Source organism: Mauremys mutica, chromosome 7, assembly GCF_020497125.1.
Source record: "Mauremys mutica isolate MM-2020 ecotype Southern chromosome 7, ASM2049712v1, whole genome shotgun sequence".
Lineage (NCBI taxonomy): Eukaryota > Metazoa > Chordata > Testudines > Geoemydidae > Mauremys > Mauremys mutica.
This window is the reverse complement of record NC_059078.1, coordinates 128,168,599-128,187,301: the sequence shown is the minus strand read 5'-3', so window position 1 is coordinate 128,187,301 and position 18,703 is coordinate 128,168,599. Positions and strand designations below refer to the sequence as shown.

The window sequence follows — 18,703 nt, the reverse complement described above, 5'->3', positions numbered from 1 at the left end:
GGGTAGAGATCACGTGGGAGATCCGGCCAATGGCACCGTCGGTTACAACTGCACTTCTAGCCGGGGCCAATGGGAAAACGGCTTTCTCAGGGAGACTCGCAGAGCTGCAGGCATGGCCCCGCCGGTGCGGTGCTGCGTCCCAGGTGAGTGAGTGAGTGAGTGGGGGGGGGGCCCCCCCGCAGCCGGCTGGGTCCCTGCCCCCCCCCCGGTGCCGGCTGGGCCCCCCCTCCCCCACCGCTCGGTCCCTTCCCCCCCCCCGGTGCCGGCTGGGCCCCCCCTCCCCCACCGCTCGGTCCCTTCCCCCCCCCCCGGTGCCGGCTGGGCCCCCCCTCCCCCCAGGCCCCCTCTTCCCCCCCGGGGCCGGCTGGGCCCCCCCTCCCCTAGCCCCCCGCTCCCTGACCCCCGCCCCGGTGCCGGCTGCGCCCCCCTCCCCTAGCCTCCCCCACCGCTCGGTCCCTTCCCCCCCCCGGTGCCGGCTGGGTCCCCCCTCTTCCCCCCCAGGCCCCCTCTTCCCCCCCGGGGCCGGCTGGGCCCCCCCGGGGCCGGCTGGGCTCCCCCCACCGCTCGGTCCCTTCCCCCCCCCCCGGTGCCGGCTGGGTCCCCCCTCCCCTAGCCCCCCCCCCGGCTCCCTGACTCCCGCCCCGGTGCCGGCTGCGCCCCCCCTCCCCTTCGGGCCCCCCGGGCGGGCGGCCGGGCGGGCCTGACTCGGGCTGTCCCTAGGTGAGCGGCTCTGCAGCCTGGAGGAGGGCGCGGCGGGCAGCGGGACCTACACCCGGCACGGCTACGTGTGCGCGGCGCTGGCCGGCTGCCTGGCGAAGACGAGCGAGGACGGAGCGGTGAGGGGGGGGGCCCGCGGGGTCCATCGCGGCTGCACTCGGAGGCTGCGGGTGTCTGGGCTCGGGTTAGCGTGGGGTGCGCCCAGCCCCCCTCGGCCCCATTCCCCGCCCTGGCGCAGGGAACCCTAGGGAGTGGAAACCCCCGTGCCCCGCCGAGTGCGGGGAGAGCTGCCCTGGGGGTAATAGGCAGGGCTGGGATATTGGGAAAGAAGGGTGCGGCTCGCTCAGGAACGACAGGCAGGGGAAAAACGGAGGAGGTGTTGCCTTAGGTATTAAAACTGTCCACACTTGGCCTGAGGTTGAGGTGGAAATGGGAGACAGACTTGTTGGAACTCTCTGGGTAAGGATAAAAGGGGTAAAAAACAGGGGTGACATCCTGGTAGGGGGCTACTGCAGACCACCTGACCGGGAAGAAGAGGTGGAGGAGCTTTTTTTAAACAACTAACACAATCATCCAAAGCACAAGACTTGGTGGTGATGGGGGACGTCAACTCCCCAGACATCTGTCGGGAAAATAACACAGCAGGGCACAGATTCTCCAAGAAGTTCTTGGAATGTATTGGAGGCAATTTTTTATTTCAGAAGGTGGAGAAAGCTCCTGGGGGGAGGCTGTTCTAGATCTGATTTTGACCAATAGGGAGGAACTGGTTGAGAATGTGAAAGTGGAAGGCAGGCTGGGTGAAAGTGATCATGAAATGGTAGAGTTCATGATTCTAAGGAATGGTGGGAGGGAGAACAGCACAATAAAGAGCAGGGCCGTAACAAGGGCCAGGTGAGTGAGGCACTTGCCTCAGGCGCCCAAAGCGGAGGGGCGCAGCTCCACCGCCGCCGCTTCTTCGGCGTGTGTCCCTGAGTCCCTGTCGGAGGGAAGGACCTGCCACCAAATTGCCACTGCCGCTTCATTCATTCTTGGGCGGCAATTTGGGGGCGAGTCCTTCCCTCCGACAGGGACTCAAGGACCTGCCGCTGAAGAGCTGGAGCCGGCCCTTGCCTCGGGCGCAAAAATTCTTTGTTACAGCACAATAAAGACAATGGATTTCAAGGCGGCAGACGTTAGCAAACTCCGGGAGTTGGTAGGTGAGATCCCATGGGAAGGAAGTCTTAAGGGGAAAAACAATAGAAGACAGTTGGCACTTTTCCAAAGAGACCTTATTAAGGGCACAAGAGCAAACTATCCCACTGCGTAGGAAGTCTGGCTTAACCAGGAGATCTTCAATGATCTGAAACTCAAAAATAAGTCCTACAAAAAGTGGAACCTCGGTCAGATGACAAAGGATGACTATACGCATGGGCTAGCCCCCAGCTCCGCCCACGCTGTCCCCAGGGCTGGAGCCACAAGACCCCCTGTGCCCCGAGCCACAAGCCCAGAGCCTCCCCAGGCCTATTATACCTGCGGCCCATGAATATAAGGAAATAATTCAAATATGTGGGGGCTGAGAGTCTGGACTGGCTAAGCCCCTTGGCCGAGCTGGGCCTGGTGGACGTGGCACCAGTGTGCCAGTCGCTGGCTCCATAGGAGGTGGGAGATACTCGTGCCAGGCACTGGGCTAACCGGAGGCTCTTCTCTCTGCACCTGTGCAGCTGCCGGTGGTGTCTGTGGTGAGAGATGCCGAGTCCCAGCTCCTGCCCGACGTAGGGGCCATCGTGACGTGCAAGGTAAAAGCAGCCGAACCCGCCAGGCCTGCAGGGTCTGTCTCATCACAGGGGCACCGCGTCTGGGGTGACATGGAGAGCGCTTTGGCGGGGGGCGGGGTGGGGGGAGGACAGGAGTCCTCTGCAATAGATGCCCAAGTAATGACCGGAAAGTTTTACAGCTGTTCCCCTCTGCCGCACAGCCTGCGGACGATGCCCTCTCTACCCTGTTGCCAGGCTTCTCCCGAGGGGCTGCCAGGCCAGGCCGGGCGCATCCTGGCTCTACAGCACCAGTGCCAACCAGGCCACACTCTGCTCTGGGCCCGGTGCCACAAGCTGCTGAGTCTCGTCTCCTTGCCTGGTGGGGCAGGTGTCAGCATGGTGGACCCCACTCCCCCCCCCATCTTTCAGCCCAGAGGCCACTGAGGGTGTGGGCCATGGAGGCTGAATTCCTGCTTTCCGCCAGGCTGGCCCTGCGCTGGGGAAGAGGTGAGGGCCTTTCCCCCCCAGGGCTGTGGGGCAGGCATTAAATCCTGGCGTGCTTGGCTCCTGTGTCAGGCTGGAGGGAAGGGGGTGCTGTTTGGGGGGGTGGGGTCTGCCTGGCGTGCAGTGACTCCCCTGGGAGCAGGAAGGAGAAGCAGGAGTGGCGTTAGGTCCCTTAGAGGAGAGCCAGGAGGAGCCAGTCCCTGCTGGGCTCCCTGCCCAGTACATGGGCACCTCTGGGCGCAGCGCTCAGCCCAGGGTTCATGCCGGACTCTCTCCTCACAGGTGTGCAGCATTAACTCCCGCTTCGCCAAGGTGCGCATCCTGTACATCGGCTCCACACCGCTGAAATCCGCTTTCCGAGGCACCATACGGTAGGGCCTGGCCTCGTCTGCCCTTCCCTGCGGGAGGGCTGGGTTCCTGCCACTGCCTTATGTGACCAAGTTAGGCTGTTCTTAATGTTTCCTCTGAATACTGTGTGGGTGCCTCAGTTTCCCCTAGGCATTTCTTAAGTCTCCAGTGTGCATAAATGGTCGACACTCTGTATCCTGGCAACCAATGGCTGGGGCCCTTTCCCGTGCAAGGGGATGCTAAAAGTGTGGGGCAAGAGGTCAGGTGACCACCTGGCCTGGGAAAGACACACAGCCCTGAGAGGAGGGGCTGGAGGGGGTTTCAGTCTGGGGCTGGCTGTGGGGATGAGGAGTGCAGATGTGGGGGTCTGGCTCACTGCCCCCCAGAATGGACCCAGCTGAGGGGGTCCGGTTCTCTGTACCTACAAGCTCCGTTTTAGACCATCTTCCTGTCATTGAATAAACTTCTGTTACTGGCTGGCTGAGAGTCATGTCTGACTGCAAAGTGGGGGTGCAGGACCCTGTGGCCCCCCAGGACCCCGCCTGGGCAGACTCGCTGGGGGAAGCACACGGAGGGGCAGAGGATGCTGAATGCTCCAAGAAGAGACCCAGGAGGTGAAGCCGTGGGAGCTTCTTGCCCTGCAGACAGTCTGCTCCAAGGGAGAGGAGGCTCCCCAGAGTTCTGCCTGGCTTGGTGGGGAGCGGTTTGAAAGCATCGCCCGGGGACTCTGTGACACCTTAATACTGCCCTGCCTCTCCCCAGCCCCCTTGTGAACGTAAGGAGAACGGGGCCAGTTAATCCCAGTGCTGCCTTATCCAATGACTGGCCCCTGCAGGCTAATGCCTTCCACCCAGTGCCAGCGCCAGGCAGTGTCCTGGGGAACGGCCTATCCCGGAACGAGGGGCAGGCAGGGGGGTGGCTAAGCCCTGTTGGGGCAGTTACTGGTGGGTCTCAAAAGAAGGTGGGAGTAGCCCTGGGCCCTGCTGCCCCATGGGAGTGGGCTGGTCTGCCTGCCCCGCTACTAAGATCCTTCTGTCTCTTCTCACAGGAGAGAAGACATTCGAGCCACAGAGAAAGACAAGGTCAGTCTGGAGCTGCCTGCATGTGTTACTGCCCAGTGCAACAGCTGACATCCCTCCTCCCCACGCGTGCAGCCATAACCCCCCCCCCCCCCAGCATGGGTCACCCCACTTACCTCCCTGTGTGCAGCCCTAACACCCCCCCAGCATGGCTTGCCCCACTCACCTCCCTGCCCATGCAGCCCTAACACCCCCCCCAGCATGGCTTGCCCCACTCACCTCCCTGTGTCTGCAGCCATAAACCCCCCCCACCCCGTGTGTGCAGCCGTAACCCCATCCCCCTGGCATGGCTTGCCCCATTCATCCCCCTCTGGGAGGGAGGTTTGCTGAGCCCGGTGTCTTCCCCCCCCCAGGCTCTGAAGGGAGCCCCCCTCCGGGACAGACTGAGCAGTGTGCAGTGTTTGGGGCTCGCTGCTGTCCCTTGGGGGGTCTGTACCAAGCTGCTCCAAAGGTAATGGGACTTGCTGGACATGGCTCTGTGGCTCCTCTCTGCAAAGACTGGCCTTGGTCCAGGCCAAGGCTGCTCTCCTGTCCCCCTCCCCCACTAACCTGGGCCTTGTCTTCTCTCTGGCAGGTGGAAGTTTACAAGAGTTTCCGTCCTGGGGACATAGTCCTGGCCAAAGTGGTATCCTTCCCTGCAGGGGTGGGGTGGGGCGGGGCACGGCCAGCTGGGCTTTTCCCTTAAGATGCTGGTGCCTAGATCTCCCTCGGGGACATGCAGTCCAACTACCTGCTGAGCACAGCGGAGAACGAGCTGGGCGTGGTGGTGGCTCACAGCGAAGCAGGTAAGTCACTGGCTCCCCGGGCCTGGCAGGGAGAGCTGGCCCGCAGCCTCGCCTCCAACTCCCTGCTGCCTGTGGGGAGAGGATTGTAGCTGCTGGGCAGTGGGGGAAGAATGAGCATCAGGACCCTGTCCGGGGCGTTAACGGCTCCCAGCCTGGGAGCTGGCTTTGTTCGCTAGTGGTTAGCGAGGGACTGGAAGCCAGGATTCCTGGGTTCTGTTGCTAACCCTGCCTTTGCCTCAGCAGGCCCCTCTGTTCTCCTCCAGCCAGTGGAGAGGGAGCCTGGGCCATGCTGCTCACAGCACTGTGGTCCCTTGGGAGGAGGCACTGGCAGGACTCTCCCCAGAGGGAGCTGCAGTCCTGTGGGTGCTTGGAACGTTCCGTAGGCCGAGCCCCTCTCCGCTGGGGAAGCTGGACAGTGACCTCCTGTTCTTGGCTCTAGGGGCACAGATGGTGCCGATCAGCTGGTGTGAGATGCAGTGCCCCAGGACACACTCCAAGGAGCTCCGCAAGGTGGCCCGCGTGCAGCCGGAATTCCTGCAGACCTAGCTGGCCAGCCTGTGCCCTGTCCCTGCTGCAGGGCCCTGCAGGCTGCCAGCCTGCGCCTGTTGTCATCCCTTAACCAGAGCAACCCCTGCAGGCCAGTGAGCCAGGCCGTGACCTGCCCCAGGGCAGGGGGCCTGTGCGTGCAGCCAGCACCTCCTGGAGCATCCACTGGATTTTGGATTGTGTTAAGGCTAGTGTGGGGGGAGTAGGGTCCCCTATGCCCTTCTGCAAGGGGTAGCCCCTGCCAGAGCCCTGCTCCCCAGTTTGGTTTTTAAAGTGCTGTGCCCTGAACAATAAACATATTCCTGAAGGGCTCTGGGCTCCTGTCATGCTGGTGAGGATACTGCTTGGCTGGCTGTGCCCACAAGCTGGCATCCCCTTCTGGGAGCTGGAATCCAGGCCCTGTTAGCTCCTGCTGCTCCCTGGGCACTGCACAGACAGCTGCTCTGTTCAGGTAGGGGCCCCTGTGCCACTTGGTGCCCAGGCTTAAATGGAACCACCCTAGGAGGCTGCCCCTACTGCCCAGCCTTGGCTTCCGCCAGGGCACTGCTGCAGGAGGGTGGGCACTGTCCAGGACCCAGGCCAGACTCAAGAACTGGCCTCAGGGGTGTGGGCAAACAGCCTGGGCTGAGCCAAGGGAGGATTGCCCCCTCTAATGCTGCAGTCCTCACACAGCTTCTAAAGGCAGTTTTCATGACCCCTTAAATTTCTACTAAGCTACCCAGCCCCTGCTAACCCTGTGTAATTGAGTTGGGTGGGGTGGGGGGAAGAGAGAAGGCAGCAGCAGATGGGAGAGCCTACCAGAGTGGGTTCTGTTCAGGGTGTTCCCTTGAGGAGCTAGGTGGCACAAGGCCTGGGCACCTAACACAGGCACGGTGCCACCCCAGGGAAAGCCTAGGCATTGTGGGAGCCAGCTCCACCATGGCAGCAATGCAGGGCAGGCTGCAGTAGCTAGAGCAGCTGTGAGAACACTGCCGCACTGGCAGGGGAGATCAGGGCAGCCCTCCCATGGTTTGTAATCAGTGGAGCAGGGCCTGCTCCTTTCCAGCAGGTGTTCCAGGAGCAGCTGGAGGGCTTGTGGCCAAGGGAAAGGGAGACCAGACTTTGTGCCATGGCTGGAGGAGGAGGAACAGGGACCCTGTAAGGACTCAAGGCCCAGCTGGGGTAGGCAAAGGGCCTAATGGGTGCGTGTGTGTGTGTACCTGGTGTCACAGGCTCCCCCAGTTCCATCACTGCCTCTGTGCTGGCCCTGCCGAGGGACGTGACAGACACAGCAACTATTGCACATCACTCCTTTATTGTACTTAACGAGACAACCGCTATTGTTGGACAGTTACACTAGACCCAGTGCAAACCCAGGCGCACAGCGAGGCCAGTGCCAGGTACACAAGCGCGTGGGCTAACATACAGGAGCTGTGTTTCACTAGCACTACACAGCAGGCAAGGGGGCAGCCGTGGCAGTAGACGTTCAAGGGCAGGGCCGACGGTAGCTCCACACCACACTCCTCCATACGCCCCCTCCCCAGTCCGTGGTCGAAGGCATTACATTAGAGAGCTAGGTACAGTCGCTGGCCAGTGCGCTCCCCCACCCCGAGAACACCCTACAGAGGCAGCACCCCACCCATGGCCCTTTTCCGGAAGTAAACCGGGACAAACCCCCCAGGGGCATGAGAGCGCAAGACTGGTCCCTGACTCACAGCAGCATTCGCCCCTCGCTCACAGGCCTGGAATGTAAAACTCGTGAGGACGACAAGAGCTCCCCAAGCACAGCTGGGAAGGCCCAGGGGGACTGTCTAGGGAATGCTTGGGTTGGCCAATACCTTACACAGGCACTGTCTAGCCCAGGGCTCGCTGGAGCCTTGCGGAGGCCGTTACCGCCTGGCTACTGAGGAGAGGCTCCCAGCTGCCTGCAGTCTAGCTGGCCAGTGGGTTGCAGGGTTGTCTGCGGAGGGGTGCAGGTCCCAGGGAGCTGGCTCTGTACTCTGGGCAGGGGAGGGGTGGGAAGGGGGCTCATCTACTGCTCACAAGCCTCCACTACCTGCCTTCACTTCTTGGCTTTGCCCTGAGCTGCCACAGCCTCCATGGCCTTGCGGACAGTCTCCTCGTCCCCTAGGAACTGCATGGGCTTGATGGGCTTCAGGTTCTTGTCCAGCTCGTAGACGATGGGGATGCCAGTGGGCAGGTTGAGCTCCATGATGGCCTCTTCGGACATGCCTGCAAACACAAGAGACAGTCACCCACCGAGCCCCACACTTGCTCCTTCAGCAGGGCGCTGCCCGCCCCAGGGGCTGCGAGAGCAGCAGGGAGCAGAGGGTCGCTGGGTGGGGAAAGGGGTGGGCAGGGGACAGAGTTCAGTTAGACACACATGCTGCCAGGTGCCAGCACCTTGCTGAGCCTGGGGCCAAGCCAGCCCATAGCCCCACCGATTCGCAGGCAGCTGAGGGCATGAGGCTGCCGTACCTTCCAGGTGCTTAACAATCCCTCGCAGGCTGTTGCCATGGGCAGCAACGAGAACTCGCTTGCCCTCCTTGATCTGGGGCACAATCTCTTCGTTCCAGAAGGGCAGGGCCCGGGCAATGGTGTCCTTCAGGCTCTCACAGGTTGGCAGCTGGTCCTCGGTCAGGTCAGCGTAACGACGGTCCTGGGGAACCACCACCAACAGCCCTCAATCACCGCGGACACGGGCAGCAATGCCTGGCTAGCGAAGGGCTTTGGGTTCATGGCGAGCTGCCCCCGATGTGGTCTCTGGGAGTTCCTGCAGGGAGCCCCACCCACCACTCTGCTGTCCTGGTCTGCGTCCCCACAGGATTTTTGTGTGTGTGTGGGGTGGGGGAGATGGACACAACACACAACCCAGCTCTGCAGGGCAACCAAGTCCGTTACAGAGTGACCCAGACCCAGGAAGCCCTCACCTGGATTGCTGTGCGTTTCCCATGGCTAGTGGACATTCATTCACCTGTCAGCTGGGCTCTGGGGGCTGCGGGCCCCTATCTAGGAGCAGGGTTTCACTGCAGAGCAAACACCCCAGGGAGCTACACGGGACTGTAATGATTAACAGCATAACAGGGCTCCCAGCCCCTGCCTGTGCAGTGCCTAGTGGAGTCAGTATCTTCTCATGGCACGGGACAGCGAGCAGAGATTGATACCAGGCAGCAGTGGGATCATTACAGCCACTGGTGACATGGAGTCAGGGTGGAGCTGCGTGCTAGAGACCACAATGGGGGGTGCCCAGGGCCGTGCCAAGTGCCCCTCCAGACCAGGAGCCGTGGGAAGAGGACTGGCGCTGGGCCAAGGACTGTCTGGTTTGACCACTGAACAAAGACACCTGGGAAAAGACTTCATTTTGGGTGGTCCTAAAACAATTATTGGGTTGTTGGGTTTTTTTTGCCAAAATGACAAACTTGAAAATTGTTTTGGGTCGAACGACGCATTTCGTCCCCATGTTGTTTCCCCTCGGGGAAGCCGAACTATCTTCGTTTCAACCCGCATATAGTTCTTTTGGCCAACCCGATTTGCCAAATCTCTGCACAGTTTTGGTCGACCCAAAGCTGCATTTTTTGGCAAATAAAGTATTCACCCCCAAAATGTCACCCCGCTCCAGTCAGGACTATGCAGCAGCACCCCCTACCCCCCATTCACACAGGAGCCCACAGAACAGCAACCCTCGTGCCAGCCAACAGGCCCCACATTCGGCTGTTGTGGGGAGAGGGGAGAAGGCAGAGCTGCGAGGGCCCCACCTTACCTTGCTGATGGCGCTGTAGAAAGGGTGGTCCGGTTCCATGGGAGGTGGTGGGATATCATAGGAACGCCTCCAGATCTTCACCTGGGCCTCCCCATGCTTAGCAGCTGTCTCAGCCTTGTTGAGGCCTGTCAGGCCACCGTAGTGCCTTTCATTGAGGCGCCAGGTCCTCACCACAGGCAGCCACATCTGGTCAATGGCATCCAGCACTACCCAGAGAGTGCGGATTGCCCGCTTCTGGACAGAGGTGAAACAGATGTCGAACTCGTAGCCAGCATCTGGAAGGGATCAGAAGCCCGAGGCCATCAGTGCACAGCACCCACAAGAGGCAAATGAGGGGAGCGGCAGATGTCAGAGCCTGGCTTGTTGGACTAAAAGAGGGAAGTACTCCTGGCATCAGGCTGTCTCCCCACCACCAGAGAATGCACTGGTCCCCAGAACTCCCTGGCCCTAGCCTTTCCGGGATGCCCAGCCCCAGCAGGCCTCCAGTGCACTCAGGATTCGACCAGAGGCAATGAGGTATGGGCTTCACCCACTGGCAGTGAATCGGATCCACCCACAGCATCAGGTTTGGGAGGTCACATTAGCTCCCATCATCTGGGGGTCTCAGGGGCCTCCATTGATTTGTCCTCAGGCTGAGCAGCTGGCGTAACCCGATGGACCAGCCCGCGAGTCACAGGGTACCACGGAAAGGGAATATTTTGCCTCAGAAGGGCTTTAAGCTGCTGAGTCCCCGACGCTTCACTGCAGATCCTCTGCTCTCCCCAATGCCTGATGAGGGCGAACGTGCCCCCTCCACAAGCTGACCCCCCCTCCACAGCCTGGCCGAGCTCTGCCTACCAATCACAAGGCAGCTCAGCTCGCTGAAGCGGAAAGGCAGGATGCTTATGTAACCTCAGTGCGGTGGAGACCCAGGCAGCCACTGCTTCCTCTCCAGAGCTCTGGGGAGCATGCGGGGAGAGCGCAGGTTCACAGGGCAGGGCTGGAGGAGAGAGGGGCTCTGAGAGCCCCCTCCCCCACCGGAGAAGCTCTATCACTGGCCTGAATCCATCACAACAACACAAGAGCGTCTAGAAGCTCTGGCCCTACGCAGCACTGAGTGGGTGGCTAAGGACCCCCAGGCCCAAGCCGTACCCCCAGAGGGGCCAGAATGGTGGGAGCATGATGCAGCGCTGGCAGTTGCGCTAGGTCAAGCCTCCCCTGCAGAGGCATGTGAGCTGTCAGCCAGCAGTGGGGCATGAGTACAAAGGACAGCTCCACACACAGCGGGAGGTGACTCAGTTGTAGGGAACACTGCCTGCTGCAGCCAGAGTCAGACAGGAACCTGGGGGCTCCACCCCCACCACTGCCTCAGCAATCCCCTCCTCCTGGTAGGCAATGCAGTTCCTCTGAAAGCCAGGCCGACTTCTCCCCTGGAGTGCGCCTGCCCCACAACACGCCCCACGCCGAACACGACCAAGGCTCTGAGAAGGGGCAATAGGGTTACACAAGGCTGCTGACTGGGTTCCAAGGTGCAGTGGAAGGGCAGTGCAGCCTGCTGGCGCCCGCCTGGCACCCGACTCGTCTCACCCAGGATCACACTGCACATGTTCTCCGGTCCCCCCAGTGCCCAGGAGAGATTGGCCAACCTGCGCGAGAACCAGCACGGGCTGTGACTTGCCAGAGCAGCTGCAGCACAGATTTGCTCAGACGTTTTTTATTCTGGGACATTTCTGCTTCACCCACTCTGGCAATGTGATTAGATAAACCAAGCTCTGTCCCACCCCAGGGCACGCTAGGCCAGCGCCTATCGCATTCTGCTGCACCCGGTTGTATCTGCAGGAGGAATGAATCAGGCACTCTGCTGCCTATTGTCTCATTTTGAGTCTAGCAAGCAAAAGGATGAAATAGGTCCTGCAATTTCCTGTCAATGACTCTGCTTCCCTCACAGGGCTGTGGGGAGGGAACACGCCAGCACTTGTAACCCACAGCCAGAGCACACTCCAGAGAGAAGTGGGCTGTGTCCAGTCACGGCTGACGTGCCCGTCTGGAGCACCACTTCTGAATGACTCAGCGCCAGGGAGAGAGACAGAGGAGTCCTGGCAAAGGCAGCCTGGCAGGGCAGCCCCACGTGAGGGGGACCGGTCACCACACTGCTGGGGAAGCAATGTGCAGGGGGATAACGCACAGCCCTTCCGCACCATATTTCAGAGGGGCTCCCAACGCTCTATCCCGATGAAGCTGGGCTCTCCCAGCGTCCAGGGATAACTCTGCCAACGGGCACGCGTGGGCCCTCCGTGGGAGTGGGCAAGTGCTACTCCATTTTGCCAACAGGCAGAGACACGAGAGACTTGCCCAAGGTCACAACATGTGTCAATGGCAGGGCTGGGAACGGGACCTGGACTCCGGCCTGATCAGCTCCTTTATGGGCGAGATTCTTTACAGCCTGGGGGCCCCAAGCGCAGCCCCCTGATAGCTCCCAGCTCCTACCCCCTCCAACAGGGGCCAGGCCGTGCCCTGGCCGAGACCAGGGCCAACGGACCGACTCCCTTTTACTCACGCTGGGCACCCAGAGCCCGAGGGCCCGCAGCGCCCCCCCAAAGCCCCCTCCTGCCCGAGCCCGCAGCGCCCCCCCAAAGCCCCCTCCTGCCCGAGCCCGCAGCGCCCCCCCAAAGCCCCCTCCTGCCCGAGCCCGAGGGCCCGCAGCGCCCCCCCAAAGCCCCCTCCTGCCCGAGCCCGAGCCCGCAGCGCCCCCCCAAAGCCCCCTCCTGCCCGAGCCCGAGGGCCCGCAGCGCCCCCCCACAGCCCCCACCCGCCCGAGCCCGAGCCCGCAGCGCCCCCCAAAGCCCCCTCCTGCCCGAGCCCGAGCCCCCCCCAAAGCCCCCTCCTGCCCGAGCCCGAGCCCGCAGCGCCCCCCCAAAGCCCCCTCCTGCCCGAGCCCGCAGCGCCCCCCCAAAGCCCCCTCCTGCCCGAGCCCGCAGCGCCCCCCCAAAGCCCCCACCTGCCCGAGCCCGCAGCGCCCCCCCAAAGCCCCCTCCTGCCCGAGCCCGCAGCGCCCCCCCAAAGCCCCCGCCGGCCCGAGCCCGCAGCGCCCCCCCCAAAGCCCCCTCCTGCCCGAGCCCCAGCCCATCCCTGCACAGCTCCACGGGCGGAGCCAAGCCCAGCGCCCCCAGGCGGGGGGGGGCCCTCGCCAAGCCAGGCACGTGCCTGGGGAGCTCCCCGGGGCACGGACCGGGGGCGGGGGGGGGCGGGGGGGCTCCACTCTTCCCACTGTCCCACAGGCTGCGGCTGGGCCTCGACTGCTGCCCGCCCCCCCGCCCGCCCCACACGGAGCCCCGGCCTCGCTGCCCCAGTAACCCCCCCCCGGCTCGGTACCGTTTCCCTCCCCCCCCGGCCCGGCCCGATCCCGGCCCCGCTCCCCCCCCGGCCCGGCCGGTACCTCTCAGCGCCTCCCCGCCGCGCTGCGCCTCCTGGCTGCCGGCCGGGCTGAGGTCGGCGTCGTACCAGCCGCTGAAGCGGTTCTCCAGGTTCCAGGCGCTCTCGCCGTGCCGCAGCAGCACGAGCCGGTAGGCGGCCATGGCGGGACTGCAGCGCGCGAGCCGGACTGCACCAAAGCCGCGCGGCCCCGCCCACGCGCCCTGCGCATGCGCGCGCGCCAGAGTCAGCCAGGTGCCTCCCCTGCGTCCCTCTGGCCGCCCGCCAGAGAGCTCGTCCCCCGAGCCTTTCACACATGCGCATATGGCTCCAGGGCGACTCTTGCGCGGGCTATGCTCGTGCGTCCTCGAGCCTTTCCCGCGAGCAGGACCGGACGCATGCGCACCCTCTTCCTTCTTCCCACAGCATTTCTCCGGAGCAACGCCGCCAATTGGAGCATGCGCAAAGTGGACAAGAAGCTGTGGCGCGTGCGCCCTGGAGGGCCGCCTAGGAGCACGAAGAGCACGGAGCGCACGTGAAGGGCAACGTGACCTTCAGCTACCGTGACGTCACTACAGCCGAGACACGGTTACCGTAAAGTGTGGATCAGAGACGCCGCATAAATTTCCCCGGGGCCTCCACCCCGCCCCCTCCGCCGGCGTAGCCGGGGTTGGGCCCAGGGGGTGCCGGGGGTCAGACCCGTAGTGCACGTAGCCCCGTGTCCCCCAGTGCCAGGAGCCGAGCCCGGCGGTTATCCCCTGACCCCCCCTAGCCCCAGGCAGACAGGCGGGGGCCACGGCCCTGCCCAGCCTGGACCGCGTGTCTCTCGGCGCCCTGCTACAGCCCCCGGCGAGGAGTTCCACAGATCACCTGCGCCGCTTGGCTTTGTTTTAAACCCGCTGCCCGTTAATGTCATTGGGCGACCCCTGGTTCTTGTGTTGTGAGAAGGAGAAATAACACTTCCCTGTTCACGTTCTCCACACCACTCATGATTTTATAGCCCTCTGTCCTATCCCCCCTCAGTCGTCTCTTTGCCAAGCTGAAAAGTCCCAGTCTTATCAATCTCTCCTCATACGGCAGCCGTCCCAGACCCCTCATCATTTTTGTTGCCCTTTTCTGAACCTTTTCCAAATCCGATATATCTTTTTTGAGATGGAGCCACCACATCTGCACTCAGTATTCGAGATATGGGCATGCTGTGGATTTATATATGATATTTTCTGTCTTAGGATCTATCCCTTTTTTAAAGATTCCCAACATTCTGGTCGCTTTTTTGACGGCCGCTGCACATTGAGTGGATTTTTCAGAGAACTACCCACAATGACTCCAAGATCTTTCTTGAGTGGTAACAGCTAATTTAGACCCCATCATTTTATATGTATAGGTGGAATTATGTTTTCCAATGTGCATCACTTTGCATTTCTCAAAATTGAATTTCATCTGCCATTTTGTTGCCCAGTCACCCAGGTTTGTGAGATCCTCTTGTAGCTCTTCGCAGTCTGCCTGGGACTTTAGTACGATTTTCAGTAGTTTTGTATCATCTGTAAATTTTGCCACCTCACTGGTTACCCCTTTGTCCAGATCATTTCTGAATATGCTGAATAGGACTGGGCCCAGTACAGACCCCTAGGGGACACCTCTATTTACCTCTCTCCATTCTGAAAACTGACCATTTATACCTACCCTTTGTTTCTTGTCTTTTAACCAATTACCAATCCGTGAGAGGACCTTCCCTCCTATTCCATGGCAGCTTACTTGGCTTAAGAGCCTTTGGTGAGGGACCTTGTCAAAGGCTTTCTGAAAGTCTAAGTACACTAGATCCACTGGGTCCCCCTTGTCCACATGCTTGTTGACCCCCTCAGAGAAATCTAGTAGATTGGTGAGGCGTGATTTCCCAGGGGTGGCTCAGCAGGAGAGGGGAGGGAGCATGTGCGGAGGGGAAGGAGGGAGGCGAGAGTAAAAGGGAATGTCAGGAGAACATGAGGAGGGAACAAGAGGAGACCGAGGTGGCCACAAAGAGCCAGGCCTTAAAGCTGCTGCTGCATCAGTCCAGGTTTGATTTACTCACGCTGTTGCACTTTTATTGTATCTGCCTGGCAAGAAGGGGAGCGAGAGGAGGGGAGAGGGCTGAGGGCAGCCCTGGGGGGGAAGCTCCTGTCAGTCACTGCCCTGGGGCAGGGGCTGAGGTCAGTTGGAGGGGGAAGGAGTGATGTGCACCCAAGCTCCACCCACAGTCCAAACTCCACCCTTTTGAGGAACGAAAATGTGACACCAATAAAGGCAAATTGCGCAAGTCTCCATGAAATTACGGCTCTTCCTCTGTCCTGTGTCTCTGGGTCCGAAATGAAAACGTGAACAACGCTGACATCAAGTCAACATCCAGCGAGCTGAATGGAGCAGTTCAACCTCACAGAGCTATCATTTCAGGCTGCCTGCAGACTCAGGAAGACGTCACTGCATCAGGTTCATTCACAGAGCCATATTTTGAATGTTTTCTTTGCAACCATAATGGTTAGAGTTTTAAATTACAGCTGGGGTGCTGGAGCTCCAGAGGCAGCCAGCAGGGGAAGGTCTGACTTGCCAAATGGGAAAGGGGCAGCTCCATTTCAGAGGCAAGGAATGGGGCTAGTGGGTCCCTCGCTGTGAGTCAGGGATGGGCTCTGGGAAGGGAGTCCCTGGGGACAGGGGCTTGAAAAGCTCTTTGCGGATCCTGCGCAGACTCCAAGGCTGTTTCCTCCGCTGGTAGTTCCTAAGCTCGGCTCGGAAGTCCTTGTGTCGCATGTGGACATAGCTCTGGGGCTCGCAGAGACCCTAGAGAGAGAGAGCATGTGACACTTCCCCTGGGGAGGGAAATGGAGCCTAGTGGTTAGAGCAGGGGGCTGGGAGCCAGGACTCCTGGGTTCTCTCCATGTCTACTGGTTAGAGCAGGGGGCTGGGAGCCAGGACTCCTGGGTTCTCTCCCTGACTCTGGGAGGGGAGTGGTGTCTAGTGGTTAGAGCAGGGGGCTGGGAGTCAGGACTCCTGGGTTCTGTTCTAAGCTATGCCACCCCCTCCCCTGCAACAGCCCCCTAGGTACCTGGAAATGCTGGTAAAACTCCTTGTAGCCGCCACGTAGCACATACAGCTCTGGGTACCAGAGCTCTGGGTACCGATTGGCATCTCGGTCCATTCTCCTCAGGCTGCGGCACCTGCCCGATGATAGAGGGATTTCACCACTGAGCCCCTCCCCATTGTCACTCTAGGGACCCCCTGCAGCCACAGGGGCCACAGGACAGGGCAGGAGTGGGTGAGTCTGATTGGCCAAAGTGAGCTCGTGAGGGCAGGAGGGGTCATGGGCACAGGAACTGTGGCAGGGGGCAGCTGTGGGAGGCACTGTGGGGTTAATGGAGCCTGGAGCCAGCAAGACTGGCCAGCCCCAGCCGCCAGAGCCAGGCACTGGCCTCGCCCGATAGGACATAGATCCTCGGGGGGCACCTGCAACCCAGCCATGGCTGCCACTGCTGCCCTGGGAGTGGAGCAGCGAGGGGCCGCCGGCTGGGCAGCACTGCTGGGATGGGAGCCAGGCATGCCCGGTTGTGTGATCTCAGCCGGGGAGGCGTCCCAGTGTCCCCAACTCTGCGGCTCCTCCCTATCACAGAGACCTCGGCAGGGGGATGAGCGGGGGGGGGGGGAGCTGGGCGGGCCCCCCAGGCACCTACAGTCGGGGGCCTCTCTCAGAGGAGAACTCGCAGTGGAAGATCAGGACACGGCTGCGGGGGCATGGGGTCGTGCCCAAGGGATCCGGCAGGAACCACCTCGCCAGCTGCTCTTCTCGGTACAGATTCAGGGCGCCCTGCATGAGAGCAAGGAGGTCAGAGGGGTGCAGCGGGTCGGGGGGGCAGCAGGCAGCACAGGCAGGACCAGGGCTCAGGGCTCCTTCCCCACCTTCAGGGCTGGGGGAGCATCCCATAGATGGGGTCGACTGGCAGCTGGCAAAGTGCCATGGCCCCTGCCCCCTTCTCCCCAGGCTAAACCACTGGGTAGCCCAGGATCCTGCATGATGCTTATAGGATTTTAATAATTTCATGATCCCCCACAGCCAGCACCCCACCCTGCTCCCCACTGCGCCCCCTGCTGGGAGGGGACAGGACTGAAGTAGCCGGGCGCTCCCCCGACAGCCAGCTCCTGCCCCGCTCCCCACAGCGCCCCCTGCTGGGACAGGCCGGGGCTGGAGTCACCGGGAGCTCCACCCCCCGCCAGGCCCTGCCCCCCTCCCCACAGCACCCCCTGCTGGGAGAGGCCAGGACTGGACTAGCCGGGAGCTCCCCCCCCCCGCCAGCTCCTGCCCCGCTCCCCACAGCGCCCCCTGCTGGGACAGGCAGGGGCTGGAGCAGACAGGAGCCCCCCCACCCCACCCCACAGCACCCCCTGCTGGGAGGGGACAGGACTGGACTAGCCGGGAGCTCCCCCCCCAGCCAGCTCCTGCCCCCCTCCCCACAGCGCCCCCTGCTGAGAGTAGCCGGGAGCTCCGCCCCAGCCAGCTCCTGCCCCGCTCCCCACAGCGCCCCCTGCTGGGACAGGCCAGGGCTGGAGTCACCGGGAGCTCCCCCGACAGCCAGCTCCTGCCCCCCTCCCCACAGCGCCCCCTGCTGGGAGTAGCTGGGAACTCTCCCCTCGCCCCCCAGCTCCTGCCCCGCTCTCTGTGACACCCTAGCTGGAGCTCTCTCTGCACAGCAGCAGCCTGTTGCCTGCGGGAAGTTCTGGGGCAGGACCGGTTGAGCCAGGCTCTCTTACCTTTATGTGTCCCCCAGCGTATTCATAGGGATAGCGACAGTCCACCACCACGTACTCCTCCACCACCCCAGCCAGCTGGCCGCACAGCAGGGAAGCCACCTGGGCGGGGGGGTTGAAATGGGGAGGGGGATGAGCTCCCGAGAGCCTGTGTCATGGCAGCTCTGGGCTCCTCCTCCCCCCACCCACCAGGGCCCCTGGCGTCAGGCGCTGGGCCCATGTTATGGGTTTATTCATGCTGGCCAACGTGCTGAAGGTGCAGGGTCGCATGGCGGGGTGCGAGGGGGTGTACTCCATCCTGGCTCTGAAAGAGTTAACTGGAGCAGGAGAGGCCGGTTAACCCCTGGTCCCCTGGAGCCTGGCCCAGGCCCAGTGCGGGGCACCTCCCGGCGGGGGGTCAGCAGACGGGGGCTGTGGGGCGCGAGGGATGCACTCTGCAGTCCCTTGCGGGGCGAGGCTGGAGAGAGGAGGAGGATCGGGGAGGAAGCCCTGGGCAGAGCTGCCCTGGGACCCTCGCCTGAGTAGGGAAGTGTCTGGCAAGAGGCCAGGAGAGACCCCGAGCTGCCCCTGGGGTGGGGAGCCCTGGTGAAAGGGCAGGATCTGGGCTTGCAGAGCGAGAGCCCTGGGAGGGGTTCAGTGGAGGAACAGGGCGAGGCAGAGCTCGGGTTCGGTGTGTACGCTGGAGCGAAGGGTGAGCCCACAGAGGGCTGCTGACCGGCTGGGTAGGCAGAAGACCACAGAGGCAGCAGCCGGGAGTCGGGTGGAGTGACCCTGGCCTGCCTGTCCTAGGATCCCTGGGCTGGAACCCAGGACAGAGGCCAGGCCTGGGCTCCCCTACCTGCTCTGGGGAAGGCGACGAGATGCCCCTGAGAAGGGGACGTGGACTGGTGGGAGCCCAGGGGGGGTACGGGCCCCAATGGGGGGCAGCAGACCGGACGCTTGTTGGACGTAGTTCCCCAGAAAGGGGGGACTGAGCATGATCTGGCTGGAGGGCTGAGTCACGAGAAGAGGCAGAACCGCTGGGCTGGAGCAGCCATCAGCAGGGGCTCTAGATGAAAAGAGCTGGCTGTGCCATGCCCAGCCAGGCGGGGG

At 62.2% G+C, this 18,703-nt stretch overlaps 3 protein-coding genes across 4 annotated transcripts; 1 reads left to right on the top strand and 2 right to left on the bottom strand.

Moving 5' to 3' along the window:
- The first annotated feature begins 22 nt into the window (after positions 1-22).
- On the top strand, positions 23-6,148 carry EXOSC1 (exosome component 1). 2 transcript variants are annotated; one of them, XM_045024627.1, is made up of 8 exons: positions 32-143; positions 721-836; positions 2,418-2,492; positions 3,237-3,325; positions 4,351-4,384; positions 4,956-5,006; positions 5,082-5,166; positions 5,606-6,142. In XM_045024627.1, exons 1-8 carry the CDS (start codon positions 113-115, stop codon positions 5,710-5,712), a joined length of 588 nt encoding a protein of 195 aa, XP_044880562.1. In that variant the 5' UTR covers positions 32-112; the 3' UTR covers positions 5,713-6,142. The 2 variants fall into 2 exon arrangements, with proteins under 2 accessions (XP_044880563.1, XP_044880562.1); XM_045024628.1 differs by lacking the exon at positions 721-836 and having other exon boundaries at positions 23-143; positions 5,606-6,148.
- An 839-nt stretch (positions 6,149-6,987) lies between these two features.
- On the bottom strand, positions 6,988-13,060 carry PGAM1 (phosphoglycerate mutase 1). Its single transcript, XM_045024626.1, has 4 exons — positions 12,867-13,060; positions 9,452-9,726; positions 8,170-8,350; positions 6,988-7,923 (listed from the first exon to the last, which is right to left on the bottom strand). The coding sequence occupies exons 1-4, from the start codon at positions 13,003-13,005 to the stop codon at positions 7,754-7,756; spliced, it is 765 nt and encodes a 254-aa protein (XP_044880561.1). The 5' UTR covers positions 13,006-13,060; the 3' UTR covers positions 6,988-7,753.
- Positions 13,061-14,988: 1,928 nt separating this feature from the next.
- Positions 14,989-17,908, bottom strand: LOC123374546 (M-phase inducer phosphatase 3-like). The gene is made up of 5 exons (XM_045024615.1): positions 17,801-17,908; positions 17,615-17,713; positions 16,540-16,673; positions 15,918-16,029; positions 14,989-15,652 (listed from the first exon to the last, which is right to left on the bottom strand). Exons 1-5 carry the CDS (start codon positions 17,906-17,908, stop codon positions 15,467-15,469), a joined length of 639 nt encoding a protein of 212 aa, XP_044880550.1. The 3' UTR covers positions 14,989-15,466.
- Between the last annotated feature and the right edge of the window lie 795 nt (positions 17,909-18,703).

Coding starts and splice junctions, on each gene's coding strand:
- EXOSC1 (XM_045024627.1), top strand. CDS start 113: ATGGCCCCGCCGGTGCGGTGCTGCGTCCCAG. Junction 2,493..3,236: donor GGGCCATCGTGACGTGCAAG/GTAAAAGCAGCC, acceptor CTCTCCTCACAG/GTGTGCAGCATTAACTCCCG. Junction 5,007..5,081: donor ACATAGTCCTGGCCAAAGTG/GTATCCTTCCCT, acceptor GCTGGTGCCTAG/ATCTCCCTCGGGGACATGCA.
- LOC123374546 (XM_045024615.1), bottom strand. CDS start 17,908: ATGGAGTACACCCCCTCGCACCCCGCCATGCGACCCTGCACCTTCAGC. Junction 16,674..17,614: donor ACGCTGGGGGACACATAAAG/GTAAGAGAGCCT, acceptor GCTCTCATGCAG/GGCGCCCTGAATCTGTACCG. Junction 16,030..16,539: donor TCTGAGAGAGGCCCCCGACT/GTAGGTGCCTGG, acceptor ATCATCGGGCAG/GTGCCGCAGCCTGAGGAGAA.
- PGAM1 (XM_045024626.1), bottom strand. CDS start 13,005: ATGGCCGCCTACCGGCTCGTGCTGCTGCGGCACGGCGAGAGCGCCTGG. Junction 9,727..12,866: donor CGGCGGGGAGGCGCTGAGAG/GTACCGGCCGGG, acceptor GATCCCTTCCAG/ATGCTGGCTACGAGTTCGAC. Junction 7,924..8,169: donor GATTGTTAAGCACCTGGAAG/GTACGGCAGCCT, acceptor TTGTGTTTGCAG/GCATGTCCGAAGAGGCCATC.